This window comes from Neopsephotus bourkii, unplaced genomic scaffold (genome assembly GCF_033783945.1).
Source record: "Neopsephotus bourkii isolate Nb327-2 ecotype Australia unplaced genomic scaffold, CSIRO-AGI_Nbou_v1 NB_838, whole genome shotgun sequence".
Lineage (NCBI taxonomy): Eukaryota > Metazoa > Chordata > Aves > Psittaciformes > Psittacidae > Neopsephotus > Neopsephotus bourkii.
Genome location: NW_026901334.1, coordinates 3,307,124 through 3,334,622, shown reverse-complemented (window position 1 = coordinate 3,334,622; position 27,499 = coordinate 3,307,124). Strand labels below are relative to the sequence as shown.

Here is a 27,499-nt window from a genome sequence, read left to right as displayed (position 1 = left end):
GGGCTGGCGCACCCCGAGCCCCCCTCCCCGCAAACCCAGCACCCCACAGCCTCACCATGCAGAAACCCCCAATCCCGCTGCCCTGCAGCCTCATCACCCGCACCCCAAAACCCCGGTGAGTACCGTGCAGCCCCCTTGCTCCCCCCAAAGCCGTGCCCTTGGGTTTGAGCTGGATTTGCCACACGGTTCCAAGCCGGCAGAGCCAAGTCCTGGCTCCTTCCCGAATCACCCCAAAAGCCCGGCCAGGGAGGGAACCTCCTAAACCCAATGGCTTCATCAGCTATCCCAAATGCTCCCAGTACCCACCAGGGAGCTCTAGGAGGGGAGCTCACACGGAAGAGGCTTTTGCCGAAGTGGAACATCCACATCCTTCCAGGGCTTGGGACTGGCACTGGAAAACCCACTTTTCCTTCAATTTTGGGGGGCCTCAATCTCTCCCCATCTCAAAGTAAAACCACTCAAGTTTAGAGATGAAGTTTTAACCCCCCCTTTACTGAGGGAATTCATTAGTAAGGGGAAAACAATCCCAAAATCACAGGAATGGGCACAAGTGACCCCAGTGGGTCCATCCCACTCTTCCTCAAGAGTCACATCTCATCCTCCTCTTCCCTCAGTGCTGTCCCCATCACCACAGGCCGGCCTCTAACCGGGCCGTGCTGTGCTTGGAAGACCCAGGCACCTCTCCTGAGACCGTGGGGTCGTAGCCCTGGGGGAATAAAAGGGAAAGGGAAAGGGAAAGGGACAGGGACAGGGACAGGGACAGGGACAGGGACAGGGACAGGGACAGGGACAGGGACAGGGACAGGGACCGGGCTCAACTCTAACCCCAGTCTCGAACCCAGGTCCTTCCAGCAGCGCTACAGCCTCAGGGCCACGCCCCCACTCCCTTAAGCCCCGCCCACCACCAACCACCGCCCATCAGCAGCGCTTTCCTCCCCCCCCCCTTCCGCGTTTCTCTCTCTCCTCGTTCCTTCTTGTCCCCTCTCAGCCGCCGTCGGGCCTCGCTGCGCGTCGCTGGGCGGAGCGGGGTGATCCGCCGGGCGGGGGGGGGGGGGGGGGAGGGAAGATGGCGGAGGCGTCACCGCAGCCGGGACGGTTCTTCTGCCACTGCTGCTCGGCCGAGATCGCCCCGCGCCTGCCCGTGAGCACGGGGGGAACCGGGAAAGGCCCCGGGCAGGGTGGGGGGGGGCTGCGGTAACCCGGGCACGTGGCGATGAGGCCTGAGAGGGGCCCTGCGGAGGAATAGGGGGGGCCGGGCCTATAGGGCGAGCGTTGGGGCTGTGGGGGGCACGGAGACCCCCGGCCCAGCGGAAGCAGCTGGGGAAAGGGGGGGGTGTCCGGTTTCTCCATGGGGTGAGGATGGGGGTTATGGGGCGTTTCTTGTGTGGGGGTTTAACCGAGCGGCGGGGGTTAACGGCTGGGCCTGGCCCGAAGCTGCCGTTCACCAGCGCGGTGTGGGTGCGCTCCGAAGGGTCCCGCTGCGGGGAGCGTTGGCTGTTGGACGCGTTGGGATCGGCTGTGAGGGTCAGCCCCGTTGGGGGAGCATCACCCGGTTCTTGTCCTGATGCTTCTCCCGGCGTCGGAATCAGGCGTTGGGTTTGGGGAGCTCAATGGTGGAAGTCAGCCCCTGAGCGGAGCTGGGGCTGGTCAGGCCCTGCCATCCATTGGGGTTTGGGATGTGCTGGTTGTGCTTCCCCCTTCTCCAGCGAGGCCGGAGCTCGTGTTTTAAGCGTGAGGACAATGCTCCTGCTACATAGAGCGAGGGGCTGGAAACCGGGCCGTGAGCTGGCGCTAGCAGTGATTTGTGCTTTAAGGCCCCGTGATGGCTGCGCTGCCGGAGCACAACTGGCCCTGAGCACACTGAACCGTAGCAGGGAGCCAACGGTGGCTTTTGTCGACTCGGGTCTCGTTAACTGCTGCTTCATTAACTTCTTTTTAAAGGGGGGGGGGGTCGAGTTCGGTTGGGTTCCGGCGCTGTTTGCAGATGGAACTACTGTGGCACACGCTGGGAAAGGAACCATTCAGGCAGCCCCCATCCAGCAAACGGTGACGTTTGTGCTGTTCCAGCTGCAGAGGAATTTGCTGATCCCGGTGTTGGGAGCCTGGCAGCGCACACGCACACCCCAGCCTCTAAGCCAGGAGGGCTGAGAGGAGCGAGCTGCAGTAATCATCTACCCCCGTGGTGGAAAGTAAACCGAGAGCAGGGGGGAATTTCGCAGGCAGAGGGGAGCTGATTCCCCTTGCTCCACGCAGGAGCTCCCTGGGGGCTGCTGAGAGGCTCTGGGGAGCATTTGGGTGCTGTAGAAAGGTTCCGGAGATCAAACAGGGTGTGAATTGTGTGGAGCCGGTTCCACCAGCACCGCAGCTCCTCCTGAGCAGAAGAGGGAGCAGCAGCTTCCCTGAGCCTGTTTCTACCTCTTGCGTTTGCTGGTGCCTTATCTCGTTGGGCAGGATCCCGGCCCTGGGCCCTTATCTGGTTATTCCGGGGTGGCTGGAGGAGCCATCCCAGCTGTGTTATCACAGCAAACCCAGTGCTGGCATCCTCCCCTCTGTTGGGGAATCCCTTGGCCTTATTGCAGGGCCTGTGCTCATCCCAATGCAGCAGGAGGAAAGGGAAGTAGCTTTCTTTTCTGCACCTCTTCATTCTCTTCCACGCTGAGCCCTGCTCAGGGTTCCCAGTGCTTGTGTTTGCCCACGGTGGTTCTTCCTCCTCGGTCTCTGTTGCTTCCTCTTCTGGCTCAGTGGTGCTGCTGCTCGCTGGGGCGGTGTGGTTGTGGAGGTTAACACTGGGAATTGGGAGGCAAAGCGACTGTGGCAAACCCCTGAGGAATCCTGCTCCTTTAATCCGATGCATTCAGCCTTTGAGGGGGGCAGCAGCTTTCTGTAACCAGCTCTGAGTGTGTGGGAGGGTCAAATCCCAGTATTGTGCGGAGCAGAATGAGCCTCTTGTGTCTCCCTGGCTGTGGTGTGAACCCCTGGCTGCATTAGGAGCAGCTTCCCAGTCCTCAGCCCTTCCTAAGCAACAGCAACACTGATTCCTCACTCATGGAACGCTGCTCTTCCCTCCTCGTGTCTCTCATCGCCATGGTTCAGGCCCTGGAAGAGGTGGGGGTTGACCCCCAAAACACGCACCTGCTTACAAACCCATCTTTGGGTGCTGCTGGTTTGGCTTTCACTTCCCCAAGAGCTGCATCACGGGTTCCTTAATGCTCTGTCTATACTGGGGGTGAATCAGTGTTACCCAAGTCTTGCCTAAAGCCGGGTTCCAAACAGGCTCAGGCTGATGTTTGCCTCCCCAGCCTGGTGAAGACAAATAGCAGGGGTTGGGGGCTTCTCTTCACAGCCTTTATGGACCCCTTTCTTTTCTCACTGTCTTTCTTCTCCCATAGGACTATATTTGCCCCCGGTGTGAATCTGGGTTTATTGAAGAACTTCCCGAAGAGCCAAGGTAACGTGCTGCCCCAAAGGCTATTGCTACAACGACCTCACTCTGCTCTGCTCCTTCCCTCTTTCTAGTTAAAGGGCAATGCTGGGTACTAAATACACCATCTTTAGTCTTCCTGCCCAGTATTTGCCTTATCTTTCCCCACTCTGGCTATGCAGTGCTTACTCTGTAGTTTGCATCTGCAGGTAAAGCAGCCATGGGAATGCGAGTGTTGTGTGCTGCTGGTGCAGGGTGGGGAAGGAATGGGTTGATGTAAAACAAACACCAAAGGGTGGTGGAGAGGCTTTCCCCTTGGCATGGGGGGAGCTCTGAGCTGGTTTGAGTCATCAGGGTAGAGATAACCCTCAGAGAGGAGTCTGAAGGACCGAGGGTGCACGTAAGCTTCAGCCTCTCATCTCATAGAGAGCCAACAACACGTTCTGCCTCAGACTTTGGACTGGAGCAGCTGAGACCAGCGTTCACGTGCTTCCCTGCTGAGTCAGCACTGGCACTGCCACGACAGGACAATGGCAGAGGTGGTTGCCAGCCTTTGGCTGTGGCTTTGGGACGGGCCATGCGAGGGCACCGGGGCTGTGCCAGGCACATGTTGGTGCCCACTGCAAGAGCTGAGCTTGAGGCTGAGGTTTCTGTACTAAGGTGATGGTTGGTGTGACCGTGCCAGCCTGGAAATCAAGCCTGGCTAATCTGAGCTGGAGCAAGGGTTTGCTATGACCTTGGGAGAGTTCTTTCTGAATCAGAGGGTGTTTGGTACCGTGAATGTCAAAGCGTGGCCCTGGCTAGTGAGCAGTGAGTGTTCCTGCAGCTCTAAAAGCAGAACAGCATCAAGACTTCTCCTCGTCATCTGTCCCCTTGTGATCACGTGCCTCTGGAATAGAGAAGTTCCTTTGCCTCCAGATCAGGCTCAGGCGAGTTTGGGTCGTAGTGATCAGGGTTTGTTCTTGAAGTCATCTCTTCCTGGTGCTCCAGAGGATTAACTCAGCTGTTGGAGAGGGATTGTGCAGGAGATGCTCGCCTGATGTCGTTGTGGTTCACTCACTGCTCTGTAGCTTCTTGCAATTGGAAGCTGAAAGGGTAGGGAAGAGGTGGGGGGAGATGTGGGAAAACAAAGGTTGTAAGGAGGAGAAAATGAAAACAGATATGGGCAATTGGAAAACCATCAGGTGAGGACTGGTTCCTGTGGGGTGCTGATCCTATCCTGGGGTGGAGGAGCCCTGCACAAAACCAAACCAATGCTTTCTGTGTGCTGTGGGGTCTGCTTCTCCTGTCACACTCCATCCCTCCCTCCCTTCTGCTGGGCATAGCTGCTTCTGAAGCTCACAAGTGCTCTTCATCCTTCACAGGAACGCTGACAATGAGACCAGCTCCTCTACATCAGCCAGTGACCAGAGCAGGCATCCTTTTGAGGTGAGTGTTCTTCATCTCTTCCAACCCTTCCTGCTTTGCTACTGAATTGAGGTATTTTTCCATTAAATGTTCCGTGGATTATGACAGAATTTGGGAAAGGAGGTGTTAACACCATCCCCATGCAGCTCCTGACATCCCTGCTGGTTGTATTTTTACTGTGTGTTTTTAATAGGACCATCCCTTGTAGCTTACTGGTGTTGAACATGGGAGCTGACTGGGGCTGTTGCTGTGCAGTAGCCTCAGCACCAGGAGCTCAAGAGAAGCGGGGCTGATTTCTTACCTTCATGCATGGTTTCAGTCTGTGTTCCTCACTAAACCACTGCTGCCCAGGCTTGTGAGGTGCTGGGGGACCTGAAGAGACTGGTTTATACTGGGAGGCTGGCGAAACACAAGAGCTGTTTCTCTTCTTGCTACAGTCCTTTCTCTGCCCTCTCTCCCCCCCGTAGAACGTGGATCAGCACTTATTCACCTTGCCCCAGGGCTATGGCCAGTTTGCCTTCGGCATCTTTGATGACAGCTTTGAGTTCCCATTCGGGTCCAACGTGCAGTCGGAGGACAACAGGGACTCGGAGAACCGGCGGGAGCGGGAGCATCAATCGCGGCATCGCTACGGCGCCAGGCAGCCGCGTGCCCGGCTCGCCACCCGCCGTGCTGCTGGCAGGCACGAGGGGGTCCCCACGCTCGAAGGGTGAGAACAGGGCCCCTGGTCTCAGCTTTTCTACAGCTGGAAATCAGCCCCAAAGCTTCTGTCGGTTTGGGGAGCTTGCAGGCTGCAGGATATCGCTGCTTTTCCTCCTGCTGAGCAGTCAGAGTGGTTTGGGTTGAAGGGGACCTTAAAGCTCATCCAGCTCCAGCTCCAGACCCCTTGTATTGGAGCAGCTTGCTCCAAGCCCCTGTGTCCAACCTGGCCTTGAGCACTGCCAGGGATGGGGCAGCCACAGCTTCTCTGGGCACCCTGTGCCAGCGCCTCAGCACCCTCACAGGGAAGAGCTTCTGCCTAAGAGCTCAGCTCAGTCTCCCCTCGGGCAGGTTCAAGCCATTCCCCTTGGCCTGTCCCTACATCCCTTGTCCCAAGCCCCTCTCCAGGTTTCCTGCAGCCCCTTTAGGCACTGGAGCTGCTCTAAGGTCTCCCCTTCAGGAGCCTTCTCTTCTCCAGGCTGCCCAGCCCAGCTCTCTCAGCCTGGCTCCAGAGCAGAGCTGCTCCAGCCCTTGCAGCATCTCCATGGCCTCCTCTGGCCTTGCTCCAATAATCCTGGTTTTCTTGTCTTCCAGAATTATCCAGCAGCTGGTCAATGGAATTATTGCACCTACAACAATACCAAACCTAGGACTAGGTCCTTGGTGAGTTGGGAGATGTACTGCTCTTCCTGACAGTGTTCTTGTCCGTGCTCCCAGCCAAATGTAATTGTTGTCCTTATTCTTCAAGGGGGGTCTTGCATTCAAACCCGATGGACTACGCGTGGGGTGCCAACGGCTTGGATGCCATTATTACACAGGTAGTGGAGCTTCCTGTCCCCTCGTGTGGGGCTGCAGGGTTCAGTAAATGAAGGGATCCTTTGTACTGTTGAGCTCACACCTGACTTCAGTGGCCTCTTGTTTTCCAGTTACTAAATCAGTTTGAAAACACTGGACCGCCCCCAGCGGACAAAGAGAAGATCCAGGCCCTCCCCACCATACAGATCACACAGGAACACGTAGGTAAGTGTGTCTCTTCCAGGGAATCAGTCACCAAGACCACTGGGAATGTTTTCCTGGGGCTTTGATCTTGTCTGCTGGTACCTTCAAGGCCTCAAACGTTTCAAAGAGGCAGAGTGCTGAAGCGTTGCTCTGTGGTACTCACCCCAAACCGAGAGGAGCGTGGACTGGATGGGTTTGCCCTGGGGAGGCTGTTCTGAAAAGCTCAGTGTGGATAGAGCTGAACAAGCAGAAGGGAAGGGAGCAGTGAAGTGAACCCAGGGCAGTGGGAGGTGGAGCTGTCATAGCAAGTGCAAAGCCCCAAACTCCTGTCTGCAGGGCTGAAAGGGGGGGAAGAGAAGAGGTGACAGGGTCCTGGCTCAGCCCCATTCTCTCCTTCCCTGAGCTGTGTTTTGCTTTCCCTTCTGGTGCAGATTCTGGGTTAGAGTGTCCTGTGTGTAAAGAAGACTACACAGTGGGGGAAAGCGTCCGACAGTTACCATGCAATCACCTATTCCACAACAGCTGCATAGTCCCGTGGCTGGAGCAGGTCAGTGTTGCCCACATGGGTGATGGGGACTTGGGGCACTTGGGGCTTTCTCCTGGTGTCACCGTTCCGCTTTGTGGCTATTCTTATGATGAGGCTGGAGCATTTGACCCAAGGGGTGTCCCCATGGCCTTTTCCTCCAGTGCTGCTCCCCTGTTGTGTTTCTAACCCTATTTCCCACATTTCATGTTCTGGTTCTCTCTCTTCTCAGCACGACACGTGTCCTGTGTGCCGGAAAAGCCTAAGTGGACAAAACACTGCCACAAACCCCCCAGGACTCACAGGGATGAACTTCTCCTCCTCTTCCTCCTCCTCTTCCTCCAGTTCACCAAGTAACGAAAACTCATCGAACAACTCATGAATCTTCCTCCAAACCCCCTGTCCCTGGGGCCCTTTATCCTTCCCCCCCCATCCCCAGCCATCGACCGGGGCTTCCAGAGCAGAGCGAGGGGCGGGTGGATGGGGGGGAAGCAGTGCCCCAGGTTCCCTTTCCACTTCCAAAGGCATGGAGACTCTGACTCCTTCAGAGACGAGAAGCCTCAAGTCCTGTGATGGGGGGAAAGAGCTCTGTCAGTTAATAAACCATCCCTTTGGTGCGTGGACTTTGAGCTCCCTGGCCGGGCCCCCCGAGGCGCTGAGCTCGCGGTTGCGATTCCCAATGGAAAGGTTGTTCGTATGGTTTTGAACTTGAGATTCCTTCCTTTCCCTTCCTTTCTTTTGCTCCTCCTCCCCTTGGATCCTCTCCCTTCTGCTTTGAAGTCTTTACAATGAAAGCATCATGATGCTGCCCCCCCCCCAGCATCCCCAGCTGGGGAAGGCCGATAGTTGTCACTGAATGAATGAACTCGTGACTTAGTCCCCTTTATCCCACCTGGCCCCAGCTCCAATCCCACTTATTTTTTCTTTATAACCTCGTCCTTCTGATACTCAACACTGAGAAAGGGGTTTTTATAATTCTAAATTATTACTGCTGTCAAATAAAGAGACGTTTCAGCTCAGCGAGGTGTTCTGCATGGTTTGAGGGACAGGACAGGGTAAGTGCCTGGTGCCGTGGTGCCAAGTGTCCTATCCCACCCCGGGTACCTGTAGGTGTGTTACCAGCCTGCGGATCACTGGGATCGCAGTGGAGAGCAGCGTTGCCTGATCTGATGTATTTTTACACCTCCCTGTTGCAGTCCTGCCTGAGCAGCCTTTCCTGCTGTGCTGCCATCAGGACGGGGCGTGCAGCAGAGCAAGGACCAGCCCATCTATGGTGATCAGGTGATAGGGAAAACCACAGTTTGGATGGAGAAAAATGTAGTCCTGAGCTGCTTAAAGCACAGCTGATTACAAAAGGAGAGCTCAGGACCCAGGGGTGGTTTCTGTAACAGGAGCTTGGGGAATGAAAAGAATGTGACCAGAGCAGGCAGTGACCTACCTGTGTCTGTGCTCAGCGGGCCAGGAGGGGAGCAGAACCTCACTTGGTTTTGCTCTGGATCTCCAGTGTGGCCTTGGGAGCACGGGGTGTTTGCAGCAGTGCAGGGTGCTCCAGGGTAAGCATCAGGACATGGGGCTTTGGTGTCTCTTGCAGCATGGCCTTACCCTAGAAGAGGGAAGGCAGGGACCTCATTTGCTGGGTTTGGGGCCATTCTGGACCATGAGGAGGGCAGGGTTGTTGGAGCCGGTGCTGAGCAACTCCCCTGGAATGTTTTTCCTCCTTGCCTTTGCCAGGGCAGCCCAGCGGCGCCTTTCATCTCATGGGGCAGATGCCTGCGGGACCAGGCTTTATCTCGGGACTGGTAGATCAAGGTAAATGGCTCGTCCTCCGAGCTCCTGCGCTTGGGAAGTGGGTGGCAGCAGGAAGGTCCCTGGTGGAGCCCGTGTGTGCCCAGCAGCACGGAGGCAAAGCTTTGCTCTTTAATCACCAAAAGGCAGCACCGGAGCCCTTCAAATCCCTTCCTTCTCCCAGCACACTCCATCTGCCAATGGTGTGTGTGGCTCCTGGAGCTTGGGGGCTGATTCCCCCCACTGTGTGAGCAGTGCTCAGGGGGATGCACAGCCCATGGTGGGTGCATGGCAGAGGCTCCCAGCCCTGGTCACCACATGGTTAACACCGTGCCTGTTCCCTCTCTCAGACTCATTTGGAGCTGGTTGGGTAGGAAATGGAACGAGTTTGGTGGTTTTCACTGGGGCCATCGTGTCTGACGTGACAAAGTGACCAGGCTGCGGTGCCTGGCTGCGGAGCGTGGCGCAGGACGTGCCCTGGTGCTGTTTGTGCCCTTGCTCCCCTCCAGGCAAGGGGCTGGTCATTATCCACCTTCCCAGCTCCACCTCCACTGGGGACAATGGATGGGGCAGCCTCACTGCACCTCGGTGCCCACTGGGCACCATTTGCATCCATGGGGGTCCCGGTACTCCTGCTGAGGACCAGGTCGGGTCTCTGCTTGTGACATCCCATTGGGTCTGCACATGGTGGGGAGCAGCATCCTCGCTCCCCCCAAGCAGGGCTGTGTGCACCTGAGGGTCTGGGCTGGCTGATGAGGTGAGAGCCCATTGCAGTGATGCAGCAGGACAGCAGCTGTGACCCTCTTGTCCCCCTTTGCCTTGTCCCTTTATGCCCTCAGGGCTGCATCCCCCTGCACTGAGCATCCCACGGGATGCTCCCTTTTGGAGCAGGTGCTGGTAACGCATCAAGTGCTTCCCTGCAATGTGAGTGCAAGGTCCAGGCTCTTTCCCTGCTCCATCCTTTGTGCCACTGAACACCCATCACTGGTGCTTCCTGTGGGTGAGGTTTGGCACTGGGCGCAGCAGGGATGCTGCTGGGGGATGCAGGCACAACCCCAGGGAAACCAAACCCACCATCACAGCACCAACACTCACTGCCCATTCCATGCCATGAACACAGCTTTAATTGCCACCAGTGCCGGGACAAGAGACAAATGCAACCCACCAACGCATCCCAGCCCTTACACACACACCAGTGGCAGAGAGCTGGCCGCCTGGTCCCTGCCACAACGGGATGGCAGGGAAGAGCCGCATCCCTGCGCAGCTGCATCCGGAGCATCTTCCTTCCACATCCATCCAAACCAAACCAATAAATAACACAAAAATAGATCTGTACATAAATAAAATCACCCTTTTCCCCCCCAGTTTTCTCCCCCGGGATGGGCTCAGCTGACGAGCATGGGCAGGAAGTGTGTGGAGAGCTGCTGCCGCCGTGTCTTGCCCCCTCGCCGTGGCCTGCCCTTGCTATTGAGCGAGAGGAACATGGGGCGGCCCCGGTGGCGCCAGCGCAGCGCCGCGTACGTGTTGTAGCCGTTCTCCTCGATGCGCTCCATGAACTTGCAGTTGGGGCTGAATTCCTTCTGGCAGGAGAGGGAAGGGGGTGAGCGGTGGCTGTGCTCAGGACCCATCATCACCCTGCTCCGGTGGGATGGAGCCCAGGGGCAGAGCAGGACACCAGTGCCTGGGGGATGCTCTGTGAGTGCCCCTGATGGGGAGCGCACAGGAAACCAGGAGCCTGCTCCTGAGCACCGGTCCCAGTGGGTTTGGGACCCCCCGTTCCAGCTCTGCCCTCTGCCTCCGATCCCGCTCCCAGGACGCAGTGTCCGACCTACCGACCCATAGAGCCTGCCCCGCTGGTTCATGGCCAGGTAGAAGCCGGTGTGCACCGCACGGATGGCCACGACGCCGACACGCACCGACCGGATCTCGACGATGCCTGTGGGACAGGGAATGAGGGCTCAGCCGGGATTGGGAACCTCTGATCCAGGGAGGATTCCATTTTTACTCCTCTCCTTCCAAGGGCCCAGCCCGATGGTGCTGCCTGTGGATGCTGGTGGCACCAGTGCGGATACACGGCCCTGCACTGGTCACCATGGGCAGGAGGGATGCGACAGCACTGAAGGATGCTGAGATGAGCCCAAGAGGTTGCTGCAGCCGGGCTGTGGCTGCCCTGCTGTGTGCCCGGCACAGCCGCTAATGGGAAAGGCATGCGGTCGGACCAGCAGCTCCGACACAGGGAACACCCAGAGCATCGGCAGGGCCTTTGGATTCCTGCACCGCATCCTGCCCTGCTGCCCACCAGGCACACGCTGCAGTGGGAAGGGGAGAACAGAGCTCCATCAGGCAGAGATATGGGCAAGGGGCAAGATGCAGCCCGTGGGCACCACTGGATGAGGATGAGACAGTGGCTCCAGCACCTCGGGGGGGGGCTTTAACCAGGCAACACCCCCCTGGAACCCATCACGACCTGCAGGGCCCAGTGAAGCCATTGCCAAGCTGCAGCCATGGGGAAGGGTTGAGCAAGTGCTTGTGACTCCATCCCCATTCGGAGCTGCTATTTATAACAAAGGACTTGTGCTGTCCCCAAAATAGCCCCTGGCGCTTTTGCTTCCCGGTGCCTGGTTCTGGAATCACCGAACAGCAGCTCCCAGTGCTCCCAGTCTCACCCCTCCAGTCTCAGAGCCCCACTGCTGTCATGGTGAGGGCTGAAGAGCAGAGCCCAAGTGATAACCAGAGTGAGCCCCATGGGAGCGCCTGGGGCAGCTCCTCCTGCCAGGCCCCGTTGCCACATGGCAAAGGAACGTGTTGGGGTGCTTGGTGCTGGCAGCGCTCCCGGCTGGGGCTCCCAACAGCCTCCGGCACCGCAGGAGGGCTCCTTGAGCCGTGGCTCCCTCATCCTGAGCTGGGTGGGTGACCAGGACATGGGCTGGGGGATGCTGATCCCATCCTCAGCATCATTCCTGCCCCACATTCTGGCCCCCCCAGGACACTCGGGCATCTCCATCACCCCCATCCCGCACGCCCCTGTCAGCCTGGTGCCTGCTCCCTGTCACCGAGGACCAGAACCCAGCACCCAAAACGGGCTGGTACCATGGGTGCTGAGCCTGGGGTGGCAGCTCTGCAGGTGCCACATCCCCTTGGGACCCACGGCGCTGTCACCATGGAGGGGACCCGGTGGGAGCAAGCAACCACGGAGCCGGGGCAGGATCCGGACCCCGGGATCAGCCTCTCCTCACCGGCACACGCGGCCGCTCCCGAGGGCTGCGGGGTGGAGCAGCCTCAGCCCCAGCCCCAGGGGAAGGCCTAATCCTGCCGGCTTGTTCCCAGGCTCCGGATCGCAGCTCCGACATCCTCCAGTGTTTGCTGCCTCCGTCCCCCCCCCCCGGGATGTGCTGCCCGGCCCCTCGGGAGGACCAGCCCGTGGGGAGCCCGTAGCAACGGACCCCACGGCACCAGGGGTGCTGTGCCCCCTGTCTGCCCAGCCGGAGCCCTGCGGGCAGTGGATGCTCTGTGGTCCCCTCGATGGGGCAGCTCCTCTCCCCAAAACCATGCTCATGGATGCTCAGCGCTGAGACCAACATCGTCCTCCATCCCTCCTCATCCTCTTCAGCCTTTATCCTCCCCAGAGCGGCTACAGGGAATGATCACATCCCCCCGCTCTGTATCGAAGGGCAGGGGACTCCCCCCGCCCAGCGCCGCCCGGGGACCCCCTTCTCATCCCCTCCTTGCGCTTTCTGTCGCCCCAACAACGCAGGGCGGCAGCCGGACCCCTGGAAAGGGGCTCCGGGGGGCGAGGGCAGGAGGAGCCGATCGTGTCCCGACGGCCGCGGTCGCTGGAGGAGCTGCTGCATCTCCCCGGCACCGGGTACAGAGGGGCCCCGTCGCCGTCGCCCCCGTCCAGCCCCTGCCCCGTCTGTGCCCGGCCCCGGCCGCCTCTGCTTCAGAACCTCCCAGGACCGGGCTCTGGCCTCCGGTGGGAGGGCGGCGGGACCCCGCCCCGGCTCTCCCCGGCTGCACTCACTGCCCGGCCGCTCCCTCCAGCGCGTCCCCTCCACGCCGCCGCTGCCGTCGATGCGCAGGAAGAAGCGGGTGGCGGAGAAGAGCCGCCTCCAGCGCACGTCGCCCTCCAAGTGGCCGTAGCTGCGGGGGGGCCGCCGGCCGCCCCAGGCGGTGCTGCCCGACCCCGGCCCCGCCAGCACGGCGAACGCCCCGGCGAGGCAGGCGGCGAGGGCGGCGGGGCCCCCGCGCCTCATAGCGGCGAGCGCCGGGTGGACGGCGGGGCGCGGCGGGGCGGCGGGAGGGCGGCCATGGCCACGGCCGCGACCGGCCCCGACGGCGCGGGCGGCCCGAGCGCGGAGCAGAGCGAGCCGGGGCGGGGGCCAATGGCGCGGGGCGGGGCTGAGGGGTGGGGGCGAAGGGCGGGGGCTCCCATTCATCAACCGGTGACCCGACTGCTGCCTTGCAGCCCCGGCCGGGGACACCCGCCTGCCGTTGCGGGGCGCCGGGGTGGGGGGTGCTGCATGCTCCGGTCCCCATCGGCTTCTGCGGCGGCCGAGCGGGGCTCCTCGGGCAGGTCTGGGGGGCAGGCGAGGGGCATGGGCTTAGGGGTGGTATCCGCTTGAGGCGCGGAGCCCGGTGCCGGTTGGGGCGCGGGGGAGCGCCGTGGCCCAGCGCCGTCCCCGCGGGGCTCCGCTCCCGTCCCGTCCCGTCCCGTCGGGGCCGCCGCTGTCCAGAGGGGGGAGCGCGTTGCGCTGCCGCGCTGCACCATGGGAGTTGTAGTCCTTCGGTAGCGGAACTACGGCTCCCGGCGTGCTTTGCGCGACGGCTGCGCAGAGCGCGGGGCATGGCGGCGTAGCGCGGCGGGGCATGTCGCTGCTGCGGGCGGCGCTGCCGGGCCCGGGCCGCCTGCGGGGCGCCGGTGAGCGGCGGGGAACGGGCCCGGGGCGGCCGGGGGAGGCGGTGGGGGGGGCGGTGGTGTCTCTCGTCCTCCGGGGCGGAGCCGGGGCTGGGCGGCCCCGCAGGCCTCACCCGGGCCTGAGGACGGAGCCTGGGGACGGGCCTGGGGACCCCCCTTCCAACAAGGGATCAGGGGTGAGGGGGGGGGTCCCTGTCCCCGTCCCTGTCCCCAGCCATGGTGTGGGGCAGTTTGTGCTGGAAGGGCCGAAGCCTCCCCTGAGCTCCGGGTCTTGGTGTTTTCCCACTGCAGGGATCCCATGGAGCATCCTCCGGAGCTACTCCTCTGCCAGCGCCAAGAAGGCGAAGAGAAACGGCCCCTGCGAGAGGACGGAGCTGCTGCAAGGTGGGAGAGCTGCAGCGGCCCGGGGGTGCTCCCAGAGCCTTCCCACTCCGGGTAGAACGTATTGGGGAAGGGAAATAACCTGAGCAAGGATATGGGGCTTCCCATGAGCGTCCTGCTTGCCCTGTCCTTAGGGACCTACAGGCCCATTCTACCCTCAGGAAGGGCCCTGCTGCCTGACCTGGAACCTGCTCTGGCTTTAGGCTGAGGCTGGGAGGCCCAGGGAAGCGGACAAGCGTGCACTGGTGTCCTGTCATTGCAGTGACGATGCTGCGGTCCCTGGGGTGGGTGCTAGGACCACGGTGATCCAGGCAGCTCATTGCTGGACAAGGAGGGGGAAAGTCCTGGTGGGAAGCCTCTTCTCCTGAGCATGTTCCTGGGTGCTCCCAATGCCCCTGGGGTAGGACAGAGCCTGTGCTTGGGCTTTGCATCCCTTCACTAATCCCCTCCTCTGTGTTCCCTGGCAGTGCTGAAAGCTCGGGTGAAGCAGCTCCAAGCCAGCAGTGTCCCAGAGGTGACGGACAGCAAAGTGGAGCTGGCCCCGCTGCAGGAGGTGGTGGCTCCCAGTGAAGGAGGGGAGGGCCTGGCCAGGACCAGCAGCTGGGTTGAGAAGCTGAAGAAGGAGGCGCGCATCCAGCAGCTGAAGGTGGAGCAGATGTCGCCCATTGCTGCCTCCAAGCTGGCTCTGGAGGATGAGGTCAAGGACAAAGCCCAGGACAAGGTGAAAGGCAAAGGTAAAAGCAAGAAGAGCCTGAAGACCCCAAAGACCAACACGGTTGCAGGCTGGAGCCAGGGCCACGCTGGCTCTCACGGTGTCCCTGCCCATGGGAAGCCCACGGTGGCAGCAGGGCAGGAGGCTGTGAAGGAGCCACGCCGGAAGGTGCTGCATGACAAGGAGAGCAGCCAGGTTAAGATCCTGCAGCAGACCATCCAGTCCAACCTCGAGTGCTTCCTGTTCCTGCAGCAGCCAGAGGAAGCCGAGAGGCTCCTCATCATGTACCACAGGTCCCGTGCAAAGAGAAGGGTGTTGAATGTCAGTGCATACAACGTCGTGATGCGGAGCTGGGCAAGAAAGGTACTGACCTACTGGTCTATGGGTTTCTGGGTGGCTGGGAGGGGACAGGGCTCAGGAGGAAGAGCTTGGTGCTTGTACAAGCAGCGGTCACAGTTTGATCTGTGTCACATCTGCCTTCAGCAAGGGTACCAAGCTTCTGCTGAGAGGGATGGAGCTGGTATGAGGCCACTGATCCCCATGAGGTGGCTTTGAGGGGATGGGGCTGGATTTGAACAGGAGCAGAGGGGTGTGGGGCTGCTGGTGCCTGTGTCCACAGCCCCATTCCCTTCTCCTCGCCAGGGCCGTCTGCAGCGCATCAACCACCTGTTTTCCATGCTGGAATCTGCTGGGCTCCGGCCCAACCTGGATTCCTATGCGGCAGCACTGGAGTGCATGGGCCGGAACCCTGTCTGCACCAAAGCCATCTGGAGGTAACGTGGTTCTGCTTCCCTGCCCTGGCATGGCCCAGGGTGCTGAGAGCCTGGCAGAGGGGGGGGTGCTGCTCTGCTCCCAGGCTATGGGGTCCCCATGGGGACCTGGCTGGTGCCACTGTCCCTATCCTCCATCCAGGATCACCCAGCATGGACTGGGCTGGTCAGCAGGGGGGGCTCTGGGCTCCTGCTGCACCTCAGATCCAGGAGGATGTGATCCCACAGCATCCTCGGTGGGGCTGGGCAGTGGGAGGTGGGGACTGCAGGGAAGGGAGCTTCCTGCCACTGTTCCCATTGCAGCCCTGCCAGAGTGCTCCCGTGCCCTGACCCCCAGGCTGTGTGCATGAACCACAGTGCCCAGGCTGTGCCCAGCCCCATGGGTTCCTTCCAGTTGGCTGGGGTTGGAGGGGGAGCCTTGAGGGCTCTTTGGGGGTGAAGGAACCTGCATCTTCCTGCTCAGCCTCCCCATTGAGCACGAAGGTGAAAGCTCAATGGAGGGTGGATGGTTTGGTTGCTGTAACCTGAGGCTGGTGACCTTGTGAGGACAGGCTGGAGGCAGCTCCCACCCCAGCAGCTCCAAGAGCTGGCTCCTGCCTGGGTGGGGAACAGGGAATGCTCCCATGTTCCTGCAGGACAGCATCCTGCTGCCAGCCTGCCCTGCAGTGGTGCTCCTGGAACCTCCTTGGGTGGGTGTCCCAGTTATGCCCTTTTTGCTGCAGGGAGGCATCGGCTCCATCAGGCACCGGTTACTGCATGGAACATAGAATCATAGAATGGTTTGGGTTGGAAAGGACCTTAAGATCATCCAGTTCCAACCCCTCTGCCATGGGCAGGGACACCTCGCTCTAAACCATCTCACCCAAGGCTCTGTCCGACCTGGCCTTGAACACTGCCAGGGATGGAGCATTCACAGCCTCCTTGGGCAACCCATTCCAGTGCCTCACCCCCCTCACAGTAAAGAGCTTCCTCCTTATATCCAGTCTAAACTTCCCCTGTTTCAGTTTTAACCCATTACCCCTTGTCCCATCACTGCAGTCCCTAATGAAGAGTCCCTCCCCAGCATTCCTATAGGCCCCCTTCAGATAATGGAAGGCTGCTCTGAGGTCTCCACGCAGCTTCTCCTCTCCAGGCTGAACAGCCCCAACTTTCTCATCCTGTCTTCATATGGGAGGTCCTCCAGTCCCTGAGCATCCTCGTGGCCTCCTCTGGACTTGTTCCAACAGTTCCATGTCCTTTTTATGTTGAGGACACCAGAACATGCTTTGAGGAGTGTGTAGGGGAAGGGAAGAGGCACCCCAGGGCAAGTGCATGGGGCACATCCTGCTCCCCAGCCCTGCCAGAGCCTTCTCAGTGAGTGGGAAGAAGCTGCACCCTCCTGCAGCTGCCCCAGCATGAAGGGTGGCACAGAGGAAAGAAGCACCCAGCATGGGAAGGCCTCCCCAGCCCTTTTGGCATGGTCCAGGGCTGGGGTTCAGTCTCCTGCCCTGTGCTCAGAGCTCATTCTTGGTGGGTGCCACTCCCCAGGCCCTGCTCTGGGAGAGGGTTTTGCTTTTGTGGTTACCAGGGGTTTAGGATGGGGGTGCTCTTCATCCCATTGTGGGTCTGGGTGATGCTGCTTAGGGCACATGTGAGGACGGAAAAGCCTGATACAGTCGAGGCTCTTAACCCCATCTGTCTCCTTCATGCTTGGTCTTCTTAAACCCCTTGTTCCCTGCCCTGTGATGTGCTGCTTTCTGTGCACAGTCCCTTGGGAAAGCTCTGACCTGTTTGATCTGCCCCTCCTCAGGTACTTGCAGCAGCTGCAGCACGATGGCTTCCATGTGGATGAGCTCTTCCAGAAGTGCCTGTTTGAGGAGGATGAGAAGGAGAAGGTGCTGAAGGCCATCAGGATGGTCCAGCCCGACTACGAGCTGCCCCCTGCACCCAGCCCGGAGACTTGCAAGTCTTCTCTGCTCCAGGACTTCTACTCCAGGGTAAGCCCCGGAGCTCAGGGTGTCCCTGCAGGGTGCTCCAGGCTCACTGAGGCCTCAGACCTGTGGTCCTCTGGGTCCCAGGAAGGTGCCTTCAGAGGGGCCTCATCCCACGTGCCTCTGGCAGGGGAGCTGGGAGAATGAGCCTGTCTTCTCTTTAGGGGGACTATAAGGATGCTGGGGAGGGACTCTTCATTAGGGACTGCAGTGATGCGACAAGTGATAACGGGTTCAAACCTAAACAGGGGAAGTTTAGATTGGATATAAGGGGGAAGTTCTTTACTGTGAGGGTGGTGAGGCACTGGAATGGGTTGCCCAGGGAGGTTGTGAATGCTCCATCCCTGGCAGTGTTCAAAGCCAGGCTGGACAGAGCCTTGACTGAGATGCTTTAGTGCAAGGTATCCCTGCCCATGGCAGGGGGCTGGAACTGGATGATCTTAAGGTCCTTTCCTACCCTAACTATTCTATGATTCTCCCTCTGGCTTTTGGCACTTACTGGTTCGCTCTGGTTGCAGGAGAAGATGGTCCCGTACCCCAAGCTGGATTTCTCTGTGCAGGAGCTGCGGGAGTGCTTTCAGAAGCAGCTGGAGCTGGAGATGAACAACACCATAACCATCGAGTCAGTGGAGTCGAGCAAACCTCTGACCCCACAAGCCATTAAAGCGGTAAAGCTCAGGGAGTGATGGGGCTGCAGGTCAGGAGGGAAGCAGGGACAGGCTTAGGAGGGGGACAGCTTCCTGGTGGCACTCTCACCACAGCATTTCAGCCTTCCTCCTGTTCCTGTGCAGCGCAAGCTCCTGGCCACCCTCCGTTCCCAGTGGCACGACTCCATCCTCCAGGCCCTGCAGAAGTCAAAGCACACCATGTCCAAGCTCAAGACAGCATCAAGGTACAACGTGCTGTACCCCTACCTATGCCTGCTGCCGGAGGAGGAGTACGTGGGCATCATGCTGCAGGTAGGACCCTGCTCTGCCCTCCCAGAGCCACAGGAGCAGGGTGGCCAAATGGCTGCTGCAAAGCACCGTTGTCCTTGGGCCAGCAGGATCAGGATATGAGCCTGCCCACGCTGTTAGGTACAGGCTCTGCTTCCTGTGCTGGGCCCTGGAGCCCCTGCTCTGTCCTGGCCATGTTTCCTTCCTCCTCATCTACTCAGCACCATGGGAACGGGCATCTTCCCATGCTCCCTGCACAGGGGCTTTAACTCCTGCTTTGTCTCTCTGCTCCATCTTTCTGTTCCTCTCTCCTTAAGGCCCTCTTTGCCTTCCCCTTTCTCAGATGCTCAGCACCCTGTCTCCACAAGGAGAATCCCTGGCTGTCTTGGCCAAGGAGCTGGGCTCCAAGGTCTATGACAGATACGTCACCCGGAGGAAGCTGTGCAGTGGTCAGCTGGAGAAGCTGCGGGTGGTCTATGAGGGCTACATCCAGCTGCTGGCAAAGGACGGCCAGGTAGGCATGCCTGGGACAGGAGGGGACCTGTGGGCTGCAGCAGCAGAGCAGAGACAAAGCAATTTGTCCACCCCATCACAAGCACAAGGTCTGGATTCTGGGAGCTTCCTGTTGCAGAGGCCACCAGAACCAGTAAGGCCCCGTTTAGTGCTTGGCAGGGCAGGGGATGGTGTGTGAGGGTGAGATGTGAGCACAGGGATTGGTGAGAGGAAGGGATGTGCAGTGCCACTGGCCTGGCCTGCAGCAGCAGCAGGTTCTCACTGGTCACATCAGCACTCCTGCCCCCAGGGCCTGTGTCAGGGGGACACAGACAGGAGGGTCCTTCTCCAAGGCACATAGATCCCATCCAGCACCCCCTCACCAGCAGCAGCATGCCTGGTCCCTCTGCTTGACCCTGTTTTCTCCTTCCACCTCCCAGCCTGCCAAGTAGTTGCCACGGGAATACTGGGAGAAGCTGGTGGCAGAAGCAGGCTTTGGGCCTTCCCTGAGCCTGAAGGATTCCAGCTGGTCCTACATGCTCCTCATGCGCCTGGGCATGCACATGCTGGAGCTGCTGGTGCAGGCTGTCAAGATGCCCAGGAACATCCTCAGCCCTCGCCTGGAGCCCAGGCTCATCCCTGCCCTCTACCACATCTACTCCTTCCGCAGCAATAGTCAGGTGAGCCTCATGCTGGGTCTCTCGGGCTGTGCAGGGCAGCTCTGTGTTGGAACCAGGCCCTTGTCCCTCCCTGCTGCCTTTCCTGCTCAGGGACACTGGTTCTGTGCAGTGTCTTTAGCTGCTCCTTGGCCACGTGCTCTTCCAAAGCCCTCACCTTCACCTCTCTGATTCCTCTCTTCAGGTTGGGCTGATAAAGCCCCATCCCATCTTCTGCCAGATCATGTCAGACGCTGCAGAGACCATGCTGACCTTTAACTCCTCCGCCATCCCTATGCTGTGCCCCCCAGTGCCTTGGACCTCCCCTCATTTTGGGGCCTTTTTCCTCAACGACACCAACTTGATGCGCTTTGTGGACGGGGCCATCCAGCACCAGCTGCTCCTGGAGCAGTGTCCTCTGGTGAACCTCCACCCCGTGCTGGATGCCCTCAACCAGCTGGGCAACTGCGCCTGGAAGATCAACCAGCCAGTGCTGGATATCATCATCTCCATCTTCAATGACAAAGGCAATGAGATGTTGGACATCCCACCGCCCATCTCCGAGGCTCCCAAGCCTCCTGCTGCTCCCAGCAATCCCTCTGCCTTGGACAAGGCCCAGAAGCACGAGTTGTTGCTGTGCAAGAAGAAGGCAGCCGAAATGCACAGCTTGCGCATAGATGCGCTCTACAAGCTCTCCATCGCCAACTATGTCAGGGACAGGGTGTTCTGGTTTCCCCACAACATGGACTTCCGAGGCAGGACTTACCCTTGCCCACCTTATTTCAACCACCTGGGGAACGATGTCATTCGGGCCATCCTGCTCTTTGCAGAGGGAAGACCCCTGGGGCCTAAGGGCCTGGACTGGCTGAAGATTCACCTCATCAACCTCACGGGGCTGAAGAAGAAGAACCCTTTGCAGGAGCGCCTGGAGTACGCCAATGAGATCATGGAGGAGATCCTGGACTCGGCTGACCACCCGCTTACGGTACACGGGGAGCTCTTGGGGTGGAGTGATGGGAGCCCTGCCAGGCTGGAGGCTTCCCCTTCACCTGGGAAGCAGGGAAGTCCGTATGTGTTGGAGCCTGAATGGGAATTATCTAAATACACTAAGGGGAAAAGGGATCAGTGTCCTTAGTTTCAGAGGAGACCCGACCGTTCCTTTCAGAGGGGACAATAGAATGGAAATCAGATTGGTTTGAAAGGTACCACGTCGAGAGGAAAAAGGGAGACAAAGTGTTGCAGAGTTCCCTAAATAACACGTTTCCATATGAAAACATGAGGAAATATTTGGGAAGTGGAGGAATGGTGAAGGAGGTGCCTGGACCACTGTGTGCTGGGGATGCAGGGGCTCCTGCCTTTGCTTTGGGGTGCCACAGGAGCACTGCCTGCTCTTGCCAACGTGTGCTTTCCTCTTCCCAGGGCAGGAAGTGGTGGATGAACACGGATGAGCCCTGGCAAGCCTTGGCATGCTGTATGGAAATCGCCAAAGCCTCGAGGTCCCCGGATCCAGCAGCCTACGTCTCCCACTTCCCAATTCACCAGGTAGGAGCCCACTGGATGTGCATGGCTGGGCTGGGGGAGGGAAATGGGCAGGGTGGAAGCATCCAGGTCTCCAGTGCTGCGTTACCCACACCATGGCCAGGCTTCCCTAAGGATGGGAGCACAGTCTGGAGGCAGCTGGGATGGAGAAGTCCAGGAGCTCACTGCTGTGGGCAGGCAGTAGTGAGCCAGGTGAGTGCTGCTTTGGCTTCCTGTGGCTGGAGCAGAGCCTGCCTGGGAGAGGGCTGGGCCAGACTCACCTTCTCCAGCCACAGGGTGAGGGCTGGAAGCCAGCCTGGCCCCACAGGGTGGGATGAGGAGAGGTGTTTGGGGCTGCTTTGAGGCTTTTGGGGTCTCTGCTCCTGTTCGGAGGCTGAAGTTCCAGATGGGAGGTGTGAGCCTGTGGAGAAGGGCATGGGGACAGAGCTGAGTCAGTGCCGTGGCTGTCACCATGTGCCCTGTCCCTGCTCGATGTCAGCCGTGCCCACGCTCTGAGCAGGATGAGTGCAGGCGCTGGTGGAAGGTGTTTGTCCTTCCTGGCAGGACAGAGGAGCCTTAACCAGCACTCAGGCCTCTCCCAGCAGCTCAGCAGCCAGTGCCCAGCCAGCTATCTGTCCACACTGATAAATCCCCTTGCTGCATGGCAGACAGTGATGGATTGTTTTCCTAGGGAGAGGTTTACTCATTTATCTCATTCCATCAGATGGCCATAACGGAGCAGGGAGGGGGGGATGAAGGGGGCTGTATTCTGCCAGCAGCAACGGTCTGGAATATGTCTGAGACAGTCTCAACTGATACTGTTATGACAACAAGGGATCAAGAGAGCAGCAGAGGGGGTGTTAATCAAACCGAAGCAAGGACTTCTTGTGGAGGACACCTCAGCCTCTTTCCACCTGAGTCATCAGCGCTGGGTTAGCAGAGGCAGCTCCTCTGCTGCGGCACCGCAGGGCTGATGCCCGAGCACTCTCAGTGCTCAGCTCTGCAACTTGCTGCACTGCAGGCTGTGGGGAGGAGGGGAAGAGGAGAGGAGGGTTTGATCCTGCCGGCAGCTCCCCCTGGACCAGGCACAGGAGGAGCAGGGCTGGTCCAAAGCAGCAGCATGGCTTCTGTTTGGTGCGGTCTGGGGAGCAGCAGGACCTTCCCATTCCATTGTGCAGGTCCTGCCTATCCCATTCAGGTCCAGGAGGACTGTAAGGGCAGTTGCTGTGATGGATGGGTCAGTGTGTTCCTAACTGCAGCTCTGAGCCAGGGCTGGGTTCTGTCAGAAGGATCATGGTCAGCTGTGGCTTGCTGAGCGATGCTCGCCTTGCCCTGCCTCTGCTCCTGGGTTTTCTGAGGCCCCTGGGGCTGCTTTTAGCATCCAAAACCAACAGATGTGCTGTTTTCCACATGCCCTGGCTCTCAGTGTTGCCACAGAGCTCTGATGTCTTTGAAAACCCACAGAGGGGGCAGCGTGCTGGGAGGGTTTCTGGTCTCGAGCCCCATAAGCAGCAGTAGTTAGGGCTGAGACCCAGTCAGAACTGGCCAGAAGGAAGATGGAAACTGCTGTGGCCTGGGCCAGCTGCAAACCTGGTTGGAGAGAGGAGAGCAAACAGCAATGCCCGTGGCTCAGGAGGTTGTCTGTGCTCCATCCACACTCTGACACCTCGCTTCCACCCACAGGATGGCTCCTGCAATGGGCTCCAGCACTATGCAGCTCTCGGCCGGGACCTCATCGGTGCCATCTCGGTCAATCTGATGCCCTGTGATGTGCCCCAGGATGTCTACAGCGCGGTGGCCCAGCAGGTGAGACACACTGGGGACAGGAGGAGGTGTCCTAGGACCTGCCTCTTGCTGCTGATGCACAGAGGTCCCTTCAGCTCCCAAAGAGGAACAGTGGGATAAGACCAGTGGACAGAGGGCTCTCCCTCTCCACATGGGAATCACTGCAGCAGCTGCAGTGGGGATCAGGCTGGAGATCATGAGGCATCCCTTGGATTTCTGCTTTTCTCACTTCTCCTCAATGAAGTCTATGAGAGTAGAGGATGTTCCTCATCTCTTGGTCACAGCTAGCCCACAGGTTATGGGATTTCCTTCATTTGAGCTGGGTAGGAGGGAGTGGGGAGGGATTCAGCCCTTGGCACTGCTGCGAAGCCTTCAGCTTTCTTGGCAAGACACGATGTGAAATGAGCTTGCTGGGATGTGTGTTGGGATCTACCAGTCTCGTTCAACTGGCACTGAACCCCTTCCTGGTCTCAGCATGCTTTATCCCAGCAGCAGAGGGCAGGAGGAGCGTTGTTTTCCTCTGACTTCTCAATGGGGGTGGCTGAGGCAGGAAAACCTGAGTCCTGAGCCACGGTCCTGATGCTGTGTCCTTGTGGTGTCCGGCACCAGCAGCCAAGTGACACTGCTGAGGCAGCAGTGGAAGGTTCTGTGGCCTTATCTCTGAGATGCAGATGCTCCTGATCCCTTCTGCGGATGCTCTCTGGTTAACAACGGGGGTGACAACGGGGCTGCAGGGTTCCTGGTGGCACTGGCTCAGGCCAGCGCTGTCCCCCATGGGGCTGACCTCTCCTGGGGGCTCTCCCTTCCTCAGGTGGAGGAGTTCCGGAGGAAGGATGCTGAACACGGGGTGAAGATCGCTCAGGTGCTGCAGGGCTTCATCAGCCGCAAGGTGGTGAAGCAGACGGTGATGACCGTGGTCTATGGGGTCACCCGCTACGGCGGCCGCCTGCAGATGGAGAAGAGGCTCAAGGAGATCGATGACTTCCCCGAGGTACCACCCATGCCCTGGAGCAGGCTGGGCTCAGCTCTCAACCCCTAATGGGGGGGGGGGTGTTATCTCTTTACCCCCCCCAAACCTCAGCTAAGAGAGGGATGTGCAGGACTGAGCCCTGCATCCTCCATCAGAGCTGCCTGCTGGCACTGATTGGGTGGGCAGGGATTCTCCCCTTCATCCTTCTGGGGACCAGTTTGGTGGCCTGACAGCCTCGTGGGGTTTCAGATCCACAGCACGGTCTGTGGCTGTGCTCTTCCCATCTGGAAGTGGCCCTTGTCTCTAGCAGAGCCCTTGGAGGTTTGTTCCTCCTGACGCCTGTTTCTTGGTGTGTGAGCCCACTCTGAGTCCTTGCTGAGTGGTGCTGGGAGTGTTTCTGCTGCTGTGTCACCCTGCAGGGACAGAGGTGGCAGTGAGAGGCTCCTGCTCATCCCGGGATGTCACACAGGTCAGCCTGTCCTTGGATAAGTGCTGATCAGAGCCTCCCTCCAGCACAGCCCCCAGCCAGCTGCCTGCAGCAGCTCAAGGCTTAACACGGTTTGGATGGAGGCAGTTTTGAGGCACCAGAGAGATTCTCCTTTAGCTTACCCATCTCTTTGCTCCGTGTCTTTTGCTACCTGTGCCTGACCCCTCTCTCTGCCTCTGGTCTGTGCAGGAGTACTTGTGGGAAGCGTCTCATTACCTTGTAAGGCAAGTGTTCAACAGCATCAAGGAGATGTTCTCAGCAACCCGAGATATCCAGGTAAGGTGCCTGCTGCCTCTTCTCTCTTCCTGCCTTTTCTTCTTTGCTGGCTCACCCATACATAGAGCAGGGGATGCTCCATGGGGAGAGATGGTTCTTCTGGGTTCCAGCCTAAAGGGGATCCTTGTGTCCCAACCCAGAGGTGTGGGGTTGTGCCTGGTACAGAGCCAAACTAAGCACTGCACTGTCAGAGGCAGGGTCAGGATCACCTGTGCTGGGAGGGGATGGGGTCTCCCATAGTAACTCCAGCCACTTCCTTCTGCTGCAGAACTGGCTGACAGAGAGTGCCAAGCTCATTGCCCAGTCAGGCCAGACTGTGGAGTGGGTCACACCACTGGGTCTCCCCATCGTGCAGCCGTACTACCGCTCCAGGCCCACTGTGGTAAGTGTGTGATGTGCAGGAATCACCCACCCCTTCCTCTGCCGTGGTGGGGGGGAGCAAGGGAAGGACCCCAGGCAGCAAGCTAAAGCCCATGGGGTGGCCATCAGGGTGGATCTGTGTGTGCAGGCACATCCTGCAGCCTCCCTGCAGAGCCTGGAGCTGGTGGGTGCTGCTGAGGAAGCGCTGCTGCTCCCATCCCACTCAGGCAGCTGAGGCACGGGCCCATTCCCTGCTCCCAGGAGCCTTCCCGGGGCTCTCGTGATTCAGACTCGCTGCTCTCGCCTCCCACATGCTGCTGCTGCTGCTCTGAGTCACATCTCACCTCCAGCAGCCCTTCCTGGAGCCCTCGCAGGGTGAATCAGCTGGGAAAGGGATGCAGGATGCCTGGCAGCATCCCTGCCAAGGGGACTGCTGACTGCCTGGTGACTGGGATGCCCTGGAAGGGTCCCTTATGGCAGCCAGGGGGGTTCCCTGCAGAGCAGGAGCATGGGGCAGTACAGAGGGAGGGCTCATCCCCTTTCTCTCTCCCTGCAGCTCAACTGCAGCATGCAGAACCTGAGCGTGAAAAGCACCCACAGCAACCAGTAAGTATGACCCCATGGTCGTGACTGAGCCCCTGCTGTCCCCAGCCTGTGCTCTGGGGACAAAGCATTCCCATCAGTGGAACCTGCCACCAAGTGCCAAAGCTCCTGTTACAGCCCTGAGCTGCAGGAAACCAGCTGAGGAGTGGAGCCCTGTGCTTCAGCAGGGCCCTGGGGCCTTGTAGAGCTGTCCCCATCAACCCCAGGTCTCATTTTTGTCCTTGGAAGTGCCTTAGTTCCTCCCTTCTGCTCTGTGCTGCAGGAAGCCTGACACGGTGAAGCAGAAGAACGCTTTCCCACCCAACTTCATCCACTCCCTGGACTCCACACACATGATGCTCACAGCTCTGCACTGCCTCAGGTAGGGAGCTGGGGCTGTTCCCTGGCTCCAGGATCACTCTTTGCACGGAGAACATTGCCAGGACAAGGCATGTGGTGGGGGGAATGGGTATTCCTGGTTATGGCTGTTTGGGTTTCCTGGCAGAGAAGGGCTAAAGGGGGACTCGGGGGTGGGTTTGCTCTCCCTGGAGATGTTGCAGGGAGCCCTCCTCGTGTGGTCCTTGCTCACATCCCAGCCCAAAGACCTTGATGGGGTATGGGGGGGCTCTCAGCATCGCTTATGGCACCTTCTGCCTCCCAGGCAGGGCCTGACCTTCGTCTCGGTCCACGATTGCTACTGGACTCACGCAGTCACCGTGGATGTGATGAACCAGGTAAAAGGGGATCCTCAGGAGCTGGGATCCTGCTGGTCCATCCTCTGGGCACACACCAGCCCTTCCCTCCCCTGGCCTTTGCTCCATGCATTGACCCGGCTTGGCGGTGGTTGCAGGTTTGTCGGCAGCAGTTTGTGGCTCTACACAGCGAGAAGATCCTGCAGGATCTGTCTGAGTTCATGCTGGGGAAGTACTGCAGGTATCCCCTCAGCCCCTGCCCGGGGCTGCTGCGGTATAGGTGCTGTACATGGGTTGGAAGAGCCAGATCCTGCTCCCATGCTCATTTCCTTTCCTTCTGGTTCATCCAGCCCTGACAGAGAGCCTACAGCCCCCTGGCAGAAGAAACTGATGGAGCAGCTGTCCAATGTCCCCAAGACAGGTAGGAGCATGGGACAGGACCAGGAGTGCTTTGGAGACAGAGGGAGTGAGATGGGGATTTGGCCCACCAAAGCTTATGGGGTGTCTGAAGCTGGACACAGCACTAAAGCTATCCCCTGGGATCGGTGTTCCTGCCTGTGCTGCACTGCAGAGCCATGGGGCAGAGCCTGCAGCAGCCCTGGGAGCCATCCCTCCCTTCCCCTGGGCTTTACCCCAGGCTGAGCCAGCTCATCCCATCCCCATCTTGTTCTTCTCCCATCTGTTTCCAAGCAGGAGGCATTTGCCTGGAGATGGGAGGGAGGCCCTTGGCATGGTAATTGCCAGGATCTAGATGATACGCATGCAATGGGATTGAGGCAATTAGTTTAACTCTTCTAATCTCTGGGCCCTGCGTCTGCCAGACCATCTGGCCAACCTTTGCTGTGCCTTTGCCAAGCGGAGGAGGCCGCTGCTCCCATTCCATCGGGAGGGGTGGCAGCTCCTGAAGCCCTCCAGCTCCCTCTTGACCTTGGATCTGAGCTGGTTTCATGAAGCAGGGCTTGGGGCAGCTTCTCTCCCCTCTGACCTCTCCTCTGCCTCCTTCCCTCAGGTGAATTCAACCTGGAGAACGTGATGGATTCCACCTATTTCTTCAGCTGAGCCCCAGCAGCCAGCAGGGCCCTGTTCTGCCTCAGAGGCTGTGGTAGGCACTGCCCCACAGGGCTCCTCTGTCCTGCATCTCATGGGTGATGCGGGTCCAGCTGC

General features: G+C 59.4%; 3 protein-coding genes across 4 annotated transcripts; 2 read left to right on the top strand and 1 right to left on the bottom strand.

The window, feature by feature from the left end:
- The first annotated feature begins 999 nt into the window (after positions 1 to 999).
- Positions 1,000 to 8,068, top strand: RNF126 (ring finger protein 126). Its single transcript, XM_061356090.1, has 9 exons — positions 1,000 to 1,141; positions 3,390 to 3,448; positions 4,786 to 4,849; positions 5,296 to 5,537; positions 6,122 to 6,190; positions 6,276 to 6,345; positions 6,454 to 6,547; positions 6,958 to 7,073; positions 7,282 to 8,068. The coding sequence occupies exons 1-9, from the start codon at positions 1,067 to 1,069 to the stop codon at positions 7,429 to 7,431; spliced, it is 939 nt and encodes a 312-aa protein (XP_061212074.1). The 5' UTR covers positions 1,000 to 1,066; the 3' UTR covers positions 7,432 to 8,068.
- A 2,035-nt stretch (positions 8,069 to 10,103) lies between these two features.
- On the bottom strand, positions 10,104 to 13,111 carry FGF22 (fibroblast growth factor 22). Of its 2 annotated transcripts, none has more exons than XM_061356132.1 (3): positions 12,856 to 13,111; positions 10,667 to 10,770; positions 10,104 to 10,414 (listed from the first exon to the last, which is right to left on the bottom strand). In XM_061356132.1, the coding sequence occupies exons 1-3, from the start codon at positions 13,085 to 13,087 to the stop codon at positions 10,220 to 10,222; spliced, it is 531 nt and encodes a 176-aa protein (XP_061212116.1). In that variant the 5' UTR covers positions 13,088 to 13,111; the 3' UTR covers positions 10,104 to 10,219. The 2 variants fall into 2 exon arrangements, with proteins under 2 accessions (XP_061212116.1, XP_061212117.1); XM_061356133.1 differs by having other exon boundaries at positions 10,104 to 10,411.
- A 493-nt stretch (positions 13,112 to 13,604) lies between these two features.
- On the top strand, positions 13,605 to 27,499 carry POLRMT (RNA polymerase mitochondrial). The gene is given in 21 exon segments (XM_061356070.1): positions 13,605 to 13,752; positions 14,041 to 14,133; positions 14,598 to 15,205; positions 15,485 to 15,615; positions 17,402 to 17,588; positions 18,101 to 18,250; positions 18,374 to 18,541; positions 18,861 to 19,031; positions 19,450 to 19,689; positions 19,871 to 20,650; positions 21,085 to 21,207; positions 22,867 to 22,989; positions 23,780 to 23,959; positions 24,615 to 24,701; positions 24,970 to 25,083; positions 25,618 to 25,667; positions 25,927 to 26,025; positions 26,305 to 26,377; positions 26,494 to 26,576; positions 26,686 to 26,756; positions 27,345 to 27,499. Coding segments are annotated over 21 exon segments (3,633 nt in total). The 5' UTR covers positions 13,605 to 13,700; the 3' UTR covers positions 27,395 to 27,499.